General features: G+C 36.7%; 2 protein-coding genes across 2 annotated transcripts in view; one reads left to right on the top strand and one right to left on the bottom strand.

The window, feature by feature from the left end:
* Upf2 (UPF2 regulator of nonsense mediated mRNA decay) overlaps positions 1 to 9,389 on the bottom strand; it is a 107,708-nt gene extending 98,319 nt beyond the window's left edge. Inside the window, exons 1-3 of the mRNA XM_048812752.1 lie at positions 9,250 to 9,389; positions 5,247 to 5,626; positions 2,047 to 2,826 (exon numbers count right to left, since the gene is read on the bottom strand). Of these exons, the coding sequence (XP_048668709.1) occupies positions 2,047 to 2,826; positions 5,247 to 5,608 (1,142 nt within the window). The 5' untranslated portion in view covers positions 5,609 to 5,626; positions 9,250 to 9,389. The remainder of the gene's footprint in view (positions 1 to 2,046; positions 2,827 to 5,246; positions 5,627 to 9,249) is intronic.
* Positions 9,390 to 10,325: 936 nt separating this feature from the next.
* Positions 10,326 to 13,132, top strand: part of Dhtkd1 (dehydrogenase E1 and transketolase domain containing 1) — a 56,195-nt gene continuing 53,388 nt past the window's right edge. Inside the window, exon 1 of the mRNA XM_048812661.1 lies at positions 10,326 to 10,987. The gene's annotated coding sequence lies outside the window, so the exon portion shown is untranslated. The remainder of the gene's footprint in view (positions 10,988 to 13,132) is intronic.

Genomic DNA, 13,132 nt, shown 5'->3' on the forward strand with positions numbered 1-13,132 from the left:
ACAAACACCCTTAAAGTAGCCAATAAAACTAATTACTTATTAGCATACTGACAAAGTAAAGAGTTGTGAATATATTAAATAGAAAGTATGGGAAAGGAGGCCAGGGTTATGGCTCAGAGGTAGAGCACTCGCCAGAGCATGAGGCACTGGGTTCAATCCTCAGCACCACATAAACTAAAAACATTGTGTCCACCTAAAATTAAAAAATAAACATTTTTTTAAAAAGTATGGGAAAAATGGGGGCTGCGGATGTGGTTCAAGTGGTAGCGTGCTCGCCTGGCATGCCTGCGGCCGGGGTTCGATCCTCAGCACCACATACAAACAAAGATGCTGTGTCCGCCAAATACTAAAAAAATAAATATTAAAAAATTCAAAAAAAAAAAAGTATGGGAAAAGGACTGGGATTGTGGCTCAGTGGTAGAGTATTCGCCTAGCATGGGCAGGGCCCGGGTTCGATCCTCAGCACCTCATAAAAATAAAGGTATTGTGTTGTGTCCATCTACACCTAGAAAATAAATATTAAAAAAAAATTTTAAATAAATAAATAAAATTAAAAGTATGGGAAAAGACTATGAAGATGACAAATTATGGAACTCACAATTAAGAAACTTTAAATATGTGAGAACTATTAAAATTCCAAAATACAAGTCAAGAATAGAAATTCTTCTTTTGGTGGGGGATACTGGGGATTGAACTCAGGGGCACTCAGCCACTGAGCGACATCCCAGCCCTATTTCGTATTTAGAGACAGGGTCTCACTTAGTTGCTTATTGCCTTGCTTTTTGCTGAGGCTGGCTTTGAACTCACGATCCTCCTGCTTCAGCCTCCGAAGCCACTGGGATGACAGGCATGCACCACTGTGCCCAATGAAGGACTTGCTATGTTGCCCAGGCAGTCCTCAAACTGATGGGTTCAAGTGAACCTCTCAGCCCCGAGTAGCCGGAACTATAAGCATCTATTACCACACATATGGCCTTTTTTTTTGAAGAATCATTGATAACAACATTTTTATCTTAAATTCTCATTGACATTTAGCCACCAGCTTTAACCACATAATTTCTGCATCTACATGACCCTGTCATAACTATACCTCTACTGGCATATAGTTACTGTGTTCTCTTCTGGCTAAGTCAATCATCTTCTAGTGGTAATTACTGACAGTCCTATTCTCCACTGCATGCTTTTGGGAACAGAAAGGTACTCCTCTCCCCCCATACTAATTTCTGATAAATAGTAATTCCAGGTTCTCAACCATGCAATTTAACTAGTTATATTCAGCAAAAATATATTGCTGTTACCTCCTTTCTGCAACCACTCACCCCTCCTTCATAAAAGTTGATTCAATGTCCACAAACTATATCAACCTCTAGCTTGGTGACTCCTCCTTGCATTTTCAACTGAGTCTACAAATATCTTGTATAAATCAAAGTTAGCCCTAGTCAGGTCTCTTCATCAATTTACCACAGCCACAGCACACTATTCCTTTAGAATTTCAAATGGATGCGCCCCAAGAAGCCTTCTATAAAAGCATTTTATAGTTGCAAAGAAAATTTCTCACAGGTAATTTTATGCACTATTTCTCAAAATTCTGTTCTGAAATACCACTGCTAATGAGTGACTCATTTCTTAAAAAGAGCAAGTAGCAGCAGTGACATTATCAACTTTAAGTACAAAACAATGAAAGCAAACCAGTTATAGAGAGAGAACATCAAATCATAAAAAAAAATAGTAACAGGGAAGTTAAAAGTGACAGAAAAGAAAATTTACTCAATATTAAGGAAACTTTAAAATTGCAGGAATAAAACATCCACAAAGCAAAAATAACCGTCTACGTGCCAGATTTCTTTTAAAATCAGAAACAAAATCTATTTTCGATTTAAACATGAGTATTTAGACTGTTATACTTGGAAATTTTCCTGGAATGTTAAAAAATCACCTGTAAGCAGCCCTTTTCCATAAGTTCTTTCAGTAGCATGAAGACTTTAAACATTTTTAAGTATGAGCTCCAAAATAAATTCTCAATTCTGAGAAACATTTGAAAATCACCTGTTTTGTCTCTCAGTATTCTGGAGCTCCCTGTGGTCCCTTTTCAGGTGTTTGGTCAAAGATGTAAAGTACTCTTTTAAAAGATTCTGGAAAGGCTGTTGTTTCTCTGGACTAATTATCTCACTAGGAGGAAAACTCAAACTAAACTTCTCTGCAGCACTCTTTACTCTCCTTGGTACAAGTCCAGCAATATCATCTCCACAATGGCGACAGAAACTAATCACCACAGAAACATGAGTGTGGGATTCTCGATCAGCATTAATAATATTTTTTAGCTGTTCATAGATTAAGGAAAGACCTTCCTTGTCAGTGAAAATCCCAACAATCGTCAGTTCTGCTATGAAACGCAAATCAGTCCTCAGCTTGGTAATGTTAGGTGTTTTCTCCTCTTTCCTTGCTTCAAAGTGTTTTTTCCAGACCTGAAGAAGTGAGGGGGCAAAGTCGGCATAACGCTGGTGAAACAGAGAACACAGGTGCACAGCACAGTTCACATCAGAGATTTTTAGTTTGGCTTCCACAATGGAAGCTACAGCTTCTGCAATGTATTTGCTTAAATTTAGGCCATTAAAATCATGGGACAAGGAGTCTCTCTGTTGTTCTGTAATAGTTTTTAGTTTCTTGACAAAAGCAGTATTTTTCTTCAAACTCGAGTCTAGGCGGCTAAAGAAATTTTCCTCTGGTCGGTTGTCTGGAGCATTTTGGTTTTTGCTGCGGAGTTCCTTTCTTAATTGATGCCGTTCCCAAGCCTCCTGATGAAGCTGAAGGGATTCTTCTTTTTCTCTATGTAAAAAGCAAAAACATAAGTAAATATATATTTCAAAGCATCCTTGATAAATCCCATAAGAATAAATGCCAATGAAAAAATAATCATGTGTGTATCAGAATCCAAGGGGATCAAAAACCAAATTGAGTTTTCATTACTTTTTAAGACATTTTATTAATGACTTAACACAATGAGAGCTCAATATGCTGATTAATACTGCATGTGAGTAGAGCAAAGGATTGAAAACAACTAGATCAAAATTTTAAAATGTGGGTTGTGGTGGGACTATGGTGGTGTGCTTACTAATGCGCTCAAGATCCTGGGTTCAATCCCCAGCACTGCAAAAAAACAACAAAAACAAAATTAAAAATCATTCTGCCCATATGAAAATAAAATATGCTCAAGAAGGATGTAAAATGTAAAGCAAGCAAAGGCATGGGGTAAATACAGAAAAAAAACCATCCACAAAAAATATTTCAACAAATAATAATTGTAGGGCTAGGCAAGTAGTTTAGTGATAAGAGTGCTTGCCTGGAATGCATGAGGCCCCCCAATATGGGGGGGGGGCGGATTAAGCATTTTAAGAAAATTTATTTAAAATGTTTTGGGAGAAAAAAAAATTTTTTTTTTTTTGAGGTACTAACAATTGAATCCGGAGTCTCTCAAAAGCTAGGACAAGTGCTCTACTCCAGCACAAAAAACTGATTTGAAATACTAGATACTTTTTTCCATACTGAGCATTAATGAAACTTTCAAGAAAGCACTTGCTAAAAATTCAAGCATAATTTAAAAAATGTGGAAAGGAACGAAAACTATCAGTTAAAAGTCCTTTAATAGAAAGTGAATAAACTCAACTTATTCTAAAAACTTAAGATACATCCATTTTTCCACTGAAGAGATGAAACCAGCAATCTGCAGTAATCTGAGCAGGGTTGAGAGGAGAATAATAATCTGACTTTAAGAGTCTGTGAAGGGGCTGGGATTGTGGCTCAGCAATAGAGCGCTCGCCTAACACGGGCAGGACCTGGGTTCGATCCTCAGCACCACAGTACCACATAAAAATAAAGGCATTGAGTTGTGTCCATCCACACCTAAAAAATAAATAAATAAATAAATAAAAACATTAAAAAAAAAAAAAAAGAGTCTGCGAGGCCTGGGGTTGTGGCTCAGTGGTAGAGCACTTGTCTAGTATGTGTGAGGCACTGGGTTCAATCCTCAGCAACACATAAAAACAAATAAACAAAATCAAAATGTTTGGAGCATAATATTCCCTTTAAAAATATATATACATAAATTTACAAAAAAATTTTATTTATTTATTTATTATATATTTTTTTTTTAAATATTTATTCTTTAGTTTTTCGGCAGACACAACATCTTTGTTTGTATGTGGTGCTGAGGATCGAACCCGGGCCGCACGCATGCCAGGCAAGCGCGCTACCGCTTGAGCCACATCCCCAGCCCCACAAAAAAATTTTATCTCATCTTTTTTAGATAATCATTCCCGACTTACTCTATAATTCTATGATTTTTCCACCAAAAAGCTCTAATATGTTAACATAGAGGATGTGTCCACCACTGGGAACGTGAACATTTGAGTATTTTTTGGAAAGTTCCTAGCCAAACAAAAGCTTAGCAATGTAAGTACATCTTAATAATGTATTATGTATTTGAATTAGATAATTCTTTATTATGTATTTGAATTAGATAATTCTTTTTTTTATAAAGAATTCTTTACAAGTAAAATAATATGATACTTAAAATTATTCCATGAGGAAAATTTGGCAATTGTTGATGCTGGGTAGATAGAGAGGCTGGTTCATTATGCCATTCTGCTTCCAAATATTTGAAATTTCCCCAATAAAAAGTAGTGTTTTGTTTTTAAAGTCTTTTAATAAGAAAGGGAGAAAATGTTATTGTAAAACTGAATATGAGGGCTAGGAATTTGGCTCAGTGGTCTAGTGCCCCTGAGTTCAATCCCTGGAACCCCCACCCCCCCAAAAAGAACATGAATTTATTATTTTTAAAAAGAAAATTAAAATAATAAGCATTTAACTCTCAGGGTTGCAAATACTGCAAAATGTGGTCATTACTACTGCCTACCACACCTAAACTTCATGAAAAAGAGATACTAAAAAAACTTTGGCAAAAAGTGTAGCTGATAATAAGAGTATTATCATACTATGAAAAGAAAGTTTAAGAAAAAAAAAAAACAATCCAGATTACCACAGACCTCGTAAACTATTAAAGATGACTACTATTACTTAAACTAAATAATTAAAGGACCTCCTTAATCAAGGGTGGAACTAAGAGAACAATTTAAGATACTCATAAACCTCAAAGAGGTGCACCTAGTCAGTTTTATTTCAAATAATCATTTTTCTCCAAAATAATCCAATCTTCCCATTCCATCATATCAATGATTAAAATTTCTTACTTCAATTGAGCAGCTTCTTCTTCTTGCTGACGTTTTGCCTGCTCTTCTTGCTTTTTTCTCTCTTCCTCTTCATGTCTCTTTTTTTCTTCTTCCTCTTTTTTTTTCAATTCTTCCTCTGCCTTCACCTTTTCCTCCTCTTTTTTCTTGCGTTCCTTGTCTTCCTTTTTTCTCTTATCTTCTTCCAGTTTCTTCTTTTTGTCTTCAGGGACCTTACTGACCTCCTTCTTGGCAGTGATCTTGAGATCGTCTTTTGGTTTCTCCTTGCTGCACACTGGCCGTCTTTCACTGCAGTCTTTTTCCTTGTTGTTTAATAAAGATTCTTTTTCTTCCATACTTGCTGATTTTTTACGCTCAGCTGGCATTATGTGACCCAGGACAATCTGTAAGAGTAGAAGAAAGTGAGTACTACAAATACAATGAATTTTATTTAGTGATGTGATGCTACTTTTTAAACAAAACATATTAATGAAGGTTGGTAATTGTGAGATTAAATAAAAGCATGCAAAATGACTAGTATCTGTGATAATAAACACATTGGTCTCATTTCACAGTCTATCATTATTAGTTATGCCTATTTCCAAATATTTTTAAAACTTTTTACTTAGAGAAAAATTCAAACATAAAAGTGACAGCACAGTATAAAAGAACTTCACTGTACCAATTACCCAGATTCAATCATTATCCACTCCAAAACAGTGTCTCAATTAATTGTGAATACAGGTATTAAATGTCCCTGAGGGCAAAATCACCACTAGCTGAAAATCACTGAACTGGCCACATGTGGCTACTTAAGTGTAAATTAGTTAAAATTAAATAAAACTTGAACTTCAGACAGTCACCAGCCATATTTCAAATGCTCAATTTCACACAATTGGTGACTACAACATAGGACAGTGCAGATATAGAATATTTCTAGCATGATGAAAATTTCTATTGGACAGGACTAGTGTACAAATGTAGGCTCAATACTGGAAAGAACAAACACTGGAACAACAACAACAACAAAAAAAAAACATTTCCTGGGGCTAGAGACATAGCTCAATTGGTAGAGTGTTTGCCTTGCATGCACAAGGCCCTGGGTTCAATCCCCAGCACCACTAAAAAAAAAAAAAAAAAAATTTCCCAGCAAAATTCAAGATTTTTTCATTTCTAAAAAATATTTACCTACTCAGATTTAGTTTTCTAATATGATTTATTTTATGGACAGTATTAATGTTTTAATTCTTAAATAACCTGAAGATTTTATACAAGAAAATAATATTTCTGCCAAAGTATATACACAGCATTCTTAAATAATTTCAAATGCGGGCTTTAAACTACAGCAATAAGACTTGCAGTAATAAATATTTTATAAAGAGGATTTGCTTCTGCCAACAACAACAAAAAAAGTCTTATCAAAGAAGACAACATAGGCCAGCAGAAGTAACTTTTGTAAGACACAGTAGTTTAGTGGCCACAGTCTGCACCTTCTCTCAGTCTTCTCTTTTTCCTCCTTTACTTTCTTATTCTCCTGCATTTCCATGTTCTATGATTATTTTGACATTACCCAAAAGCTCGTATTAACCCCACTGGTAGAATTCAGAACAAATAACAGCTGTTACTCCTGTTTAAACAATCACTACTAAAATAAAACATGTAACTATTATTTATGGTCAAGACAACACTAGCATTTACTAATGGAAGGGTAATTATCCGTTCTCACACATCTTCAATTAAATACCCATCTTTAATGTGAAAATATCATACCCTAAAAAAAAGCACTTTCAAACAATTTAATACTAACAGCTACTCATTGGTATCATATTAAACATATTATATATATTTCCCCAATTAATACTAAAATCTTTATGAGATGGCTATTGTTTTCCCTATCTTATAAATTAGTAAACTGAGACTTGACCAAGTAACTTGACCAAGGCCTTCACAGCTGGTGACAGAGCTGGAATCTGAACCCATACTCTTAACCAAAGTTAAGAACACTGAGAGTACCAAATTGTGAGATGGAAGACTTGATCATAGATGCTGACTATGACAAATCATAGAATTATGAATCTTAAACATAGGAAGAGTCCTTGATAGTGATTAGGCAGTTATTTCACATGTTTTCAACTTCCTGGCCGACTCCAGACAAGTATAAAGTATATACATAACGTCTAAGGTCATAACACAATTTTATTTAGGGATAACAGTGATTATGTCCAAAAAACAAAACAGAATAATGTTTACATAGAATTTGGTTGTGTTTTATTGTTGTTGTTTTGTTTTTACAGTACTGGTGACTGAACCTAGGGGTCCTCTACTACATCAGCAACCCACCTGCCGTTTTTGAGACTGGGTCTAAATTACCAAGGCTTCGACGAACTTAGGATCCTCCTGCTTCAGCCTCCAGAGTCTCAGGGATTACAAGTGTGTACAACCATGCCTGGCTAGAATTTGTATTTTCTGATGTGAAACATCAACAAGTGACATTCTGGGGTTATAAGAAACTACAATTCTCAATTTTAAAAAATGGCATTAGAATTTATAACTTATGCTTAATTTAAAGAGATAAAATTAAATCAGAAATTATTCTAAAACATTAAGAAATTCCCTTGATACCTGGCAAGTTCTTAAAGAATCATTTATTAGCTCCATGGAGTCACAAATTTTTGTGACTCTACAATATTCATTTATTTAATAAGTTCTAAATATGTACAAGTTCTAGAAGTCATTCACAAATTAAGATATATCCTGCTCTAGAATATGATAGAATAGATTCTCTGTAAGACCCTTAAATCTTGGTACAGGCATCTCCTTTGAATTACGTCATTCTTATATTAAAAACATACTTCCAAAGTACACTTGGAACTAAATTTCAGTGAACAAAATATGAGAAAAATCTAAAGGTTTGGGCTGGGGTTGTGGCTCAGTGCTAGAGCACTTGCCTAGCACGTGTGAGGCACTGGGCTCTATTCTCAGCACCATATATAAATAAATAAAAATCCACTGATAACTAAACAACATTAAAAAAAAATCTAAAGGTTTATGTACAGGCAGCAATGCAACTTCTGAAAACAGCATGCATGCACTTTAAAGTCAAGACTTTAAATTTGAATCTCAACTCTGAAAACTGCTAACTATAGAAATTGGGCAACTTTTCTAATAATTCCAATTATTCATCAATACAATGGAGATAATGCTATTTACCTTAAAAAGTTATTAAATTTCTAGTATAGCAGCTAACATGAAGAGGCCATTTTCAATTCTTTCACACAGGTCATAGAAAAGTCCATCAAAAGATGAGAAACTTTTCAACTTATGACTACTGGATTTTATTACTCCAATTCTTAATTTTTATATTGAGGCAGCAGCAGTGAGATCTGCCCAAGAATATATACAACTGATTTAGTGGCAGCCCAGTGCTCTTTACCATTATATTGGCTGCCCGTAAGATTTTTTTTTTTAAAATGATTCAAATCAGTACACATTTGCATTATGTTAACTTAAAAAAATTAAACTGGGCATTAACTTATATTTTTAAAAATTCTAAAATTTATTTTAATAAATTCAAGCTCTACTTCATCAAGTGTTTCCAAAAGTTTTTCTCATTAAAAACTAGAACTTTAGATAGATTCTATCTTAAAAATCAAGATAAAAATTAATGATCTTTCAATCAAAATGATTAATGATCTGCTCTCACAAATTATTTTACTGAATACAACTATATTCAGACAGCCCTTAAAAGGAAACCATACTTCAAAACCACCTTCCTAGCTCCCAAAATAGTGCCCTGGCACTGGCTGTATATTTTATTTGGTTTTCTAAATATACCCTGAACTTCCAAAAGAAAGTAAAACTACTTTACTGATAAAACAGATACCAATAGAGTGTACCGGGAGAGAGGGGGCAGAGAAAAGTGGTGTTTCCCTTTTAAAGATATTCTTTTGTAAAGTACATATGGACTATGTATGAAATCACAATCGGACTGCTCTGAAAATACTTGAGTGAGAAAATACTGTTTTACCTTTTAATTCTGTGTTATTCAAAGTGTTCTAAGGGCAGAAGAGCACAGATGTGGTATCTCCCAATCTTTGATTTTATTCTTTAAAAAAAAAAAAAAAAAGTCCTAATACATCAAGTGACATTAAAAATCTTTAGAATTTCACCAGAGTTCAAAAACGGTTTTCCTGATGATTCGTCCAATTTTTATGAAAACCTAAAAACTATGAGTAACAGTTTTACTTGGTTGGATGCATCACTTGTACAGGTTCTTTAAGAATAATAGTTAAAGGTCCGGTCACTATAAACCTCCAAAGGTCCGGTGTACCCCTAAACCTGGCAGGGGACTCTGCCAACCTGGAGACCCAACACCCTGAGATCATTTCCTTAGTCCCACAATACTAGCCAGAGAGAACTGGAGCCCTGGAGTGAAGGCGAGGCGAGGAAATCAACCAGCCTGCGATTAAAAGGAAGTCAACGAAGCAGCTCATGGCCACCAGCCCCAAGTACACCCCAAGTCCCTTCCCCTCCACACGCCTCTCCCACGGATCCCCGCTCTGGCTCACTACACCTAACGCGCTTCCCCGNACTCTCATATCCCTGTAGGGGAATGGGAGGAAGGCATGCACTTCCAACCAATGTTGTATGTTCAGATAGAAATGATGTGTGTAATAGGGAGGAAGAGCATGAGAAGAAGATTACCACTAAATAGGGAAGAGAGGTGGGAGGGAAAAGGAGGAAGAAGGTGTCTGCGTTATGGCCGGATAGAAAACATCCCAGATCATTCATTCTCCGGCTTGTCGAGGTCCTCCACTTAGCCCTAGTTTGGAATATCTGGAGCAAGGTCTCAAAAAGGCGTTATTCCCTTAAGAGTTAGTTCAGATCGCCTACTCGAAGGGAATTTTTCAATCAGGCAGTAGTTAGGACAGCCGATACCTGCACCTCCAGCCAGGGCCCCAGCAGAAGGGAGGAGTGTTCCAAGGACCGGAGGCAGGAAGTGGATTGGTCGCCAGGAAAGGGAAAGCGCCTGAATTGGAGATGCGCAAGCGCAGGCACTTCGCAGGTGGCGGGGAGTAGCGAGAATGAGGCGGGGCTAGGCTAACAGGAGGCGAGGAAGAGCGGTGGAATAGCAGAATTACGGAGCGCTGTTAAGGACAAGTTTGGTCACGTGATTCTCATAGGTGTGTCCCGATGCGAACCGTAAGGTGGAGGTTCAAGTAGGGAAAGTTTGATTGGACTAATTCAAGGGGAGAGGTTTGAAGATTTAGGAAATTGGAGCAGGGGGAGAAGGTAGAAACTGCTAAAATATGGGTCTAGATTGGTGAGTGCCCTAAATGACTCCGAAAGTCCCGTAGGGGAATTTCCAGAAGCAGCTTCGGGTGTTCTACCTAAAAATAAAATGAAGAAAAAATTGAAGTACCTTGTGTTCTAGCAAGCGAATTTTAAAAATTACAACGAACTCACTCGTTAAAAAAATAAGGTTAGTCTTGTTTCCCGAATGCGAACCAAAGTCAACTTTTTAAGATGGATATCAGCTGCTCCACGCTACACACTTCCTGTTCGATTGCTGAAATTGTGCATCTGAAACACTGTTAAGATTTGTCAGCATAATTTGGTTGGATGTTGTTACCGGTTGGCTTTGGTTGGTCCAAAGCCAAAGGAACAAAGGTACAAAACTAGTCTTCATTCTTGCTTGACATGGGGCGCCCCACTGGATAACCAAGCCCAGAAAATGAGCTGCTACACAACCTCAAATACTTGAGGTAGGTCTAGATTCCCTTTTATTCAGCCTTTGTTTCTGCCTCTATTTACTGTTTTATGTCCCATTTATTCTTTTTTTTTTTTTAAGAGAGAGGAGGAGAGAGAGCGGGGAGAGACAGAGAGAGAATATTTTTTAATATTTATTTTTCAGTTTTCGGTGGACACAACATCTTTATTTTATGTGGTGCTGAGGATCGAACCCAGCGCCCCGCGCATGCCAGGCGAGCGCGCTACCGCTTGAGCCACATCTCCAGCCCCCATTTATTCTTAGCATGCAAATGACCCCCCTCAAACTGAGTGTTGGTGCTTGGGGGGGGGTTATCACTAGATCACGCATTTCAAGGGTCGCAAAAGAGAGAAAGATGAACACTAATATATTTCATGGATAAATGATTAAGACAGCTGTTCAAAAACACCAAACCTGTGTCAGCCACCCAAAATTCTTTTCAAAGTTTCCTTATTTTGTGTAACTACTTTAAGTGGGTTTACTTCACTATTAGTAAATTAAGTCCTCATCCTAAATCAAGTTAACCTTTGCCTTTCATTAGATGTTAAAAACAAATTATGTGAATGGAGGAATCAAAAGAGAAGAAGAGGGGGCTGAAGATGTAAGTCACTAGTACAATGCTACTCTGCAAGGCCTGGGTTAGATCCCCTCTACTGCAGAAAACATATTCACAAGAAGGTCTTGTTATTCAACTAGAGATATCAAATGGACTGCTGGAGTATGGGGGAGCTTTGTCCGACAGATGAAAATTAAGAGCATCATCAACATAAGTAATGCAGATGATCCTTGACATATGATGGAGGTAGAGCCTTATAAACATATTGTAAATTGAATATAAGTAAAAAAGTGTATTCAATATATTTAACCTATCAAACATCCTAACACAGCAACAAAGTACACTACTAGTGTTCCCCCTTCTTACCAGGTGACTAATTTAGCTGCCATGGCCCAGCAATACTACTACATTGTGTTTTGCAGCCCAGGGAAAAGATCAAAATTAGAAACATGTTTCTATTGACAGTTCTATTCATGGCATTGTAAAGTCAAAAAATGACATGTTGAAGCATAGGAAGTTGGGGCCCATTTGCATCTACAGCATTAAGAATAGGTAAGATCACCAAAGAAAATATATCAAGAAAAGGACAAGGACTAAACCCTGAGAACCTTCTAAATATAGAGAAGTCAGGTCTCTAAACAAGAGAGTGAATGAGGAAAAGGAAAACCAGGAGAGAGTGATAGTTCAGAAGCCAAGGAAAATTAACACCATAGGGACCAACAGTGACCTTACAAAATGCAGGTCATTGAAGTAGGGCCAGGTTGGAGTAGCTGAAGACTTGAGTTGGAGATGGAAAAAGATATTTCAGAAATTGTATCAAGAAGAGCAGCAGAAAAATACAACTGTAGAAGAATGTGAGGTGAGGGTGGACTTTTTTTTTTCTTTTAGGATTTTGATTTTTTATCTTTTATATGAGATGTATTGTAGAAAATGTTTTCTAATGGTAATGATTCAATGGAGAGGGAAATATTGATGATGTAGGAGACAGCAAAAAGACCACTATAGTAGCAAAGTCCTTGTGGTGGCAAGAAGGTATGGAATTTTAAGTACAAGCGGAAAGAATGCCATTGGTAGAGGCAGGGACATTTCTACATTGTATTAAGACAGTGATGATGGGCATGTATACAATCTGGTTTGTAAATTAGGAGAGGGTCTAGGAAGGATATCTTTCATGATCACTCCTATTTTTTGGTGAAATTCGAGGCACAGTCATTAGCTAGGAGGTGAGGGAGAGAATGGAGAAGGTTTGAAAAGAGAGGAGAAAACATGAGACACTTTGAAGAGAAGTGAGATCCCTTCTGAGAAGCTATTTGAGTTTTGTGATCATGAATTTGAAGTAAAACATCCAGTTTGCATGAATCTGTTTCTCCAAAAGGGTTTTGAGGGTTTTTCCATGAGAGAGAAGAGTAAGATGACACAAGTCTGTAATGCCAGCAGTTCTGAAGGCCAAGACAGGAGGATGGTAAATTTGAGGCTAGCCTCTACAACTCAGCAAGACCCTGCCTCAAAATAAAAAATAAGTAATAAGAATAAAGAACTGGGCTGGAGTGCCTGTGGGTTCAATCCCCAGTACTTAAGGAAAAC

Source organism: Marmota marmota, unplaced genomic scaffold, assembly GCF_001458135.2.
Source record: "Marmota marmota marmota unplaced genomic scaffold, marMar, whole genome shotgun sequence".
Classification (NCBI taxonomy): Eukaryota; Metazoa; Chordata; class Mammalia; order Rodentia; family Sciuridae; genus Marmota; species Marmota marmota.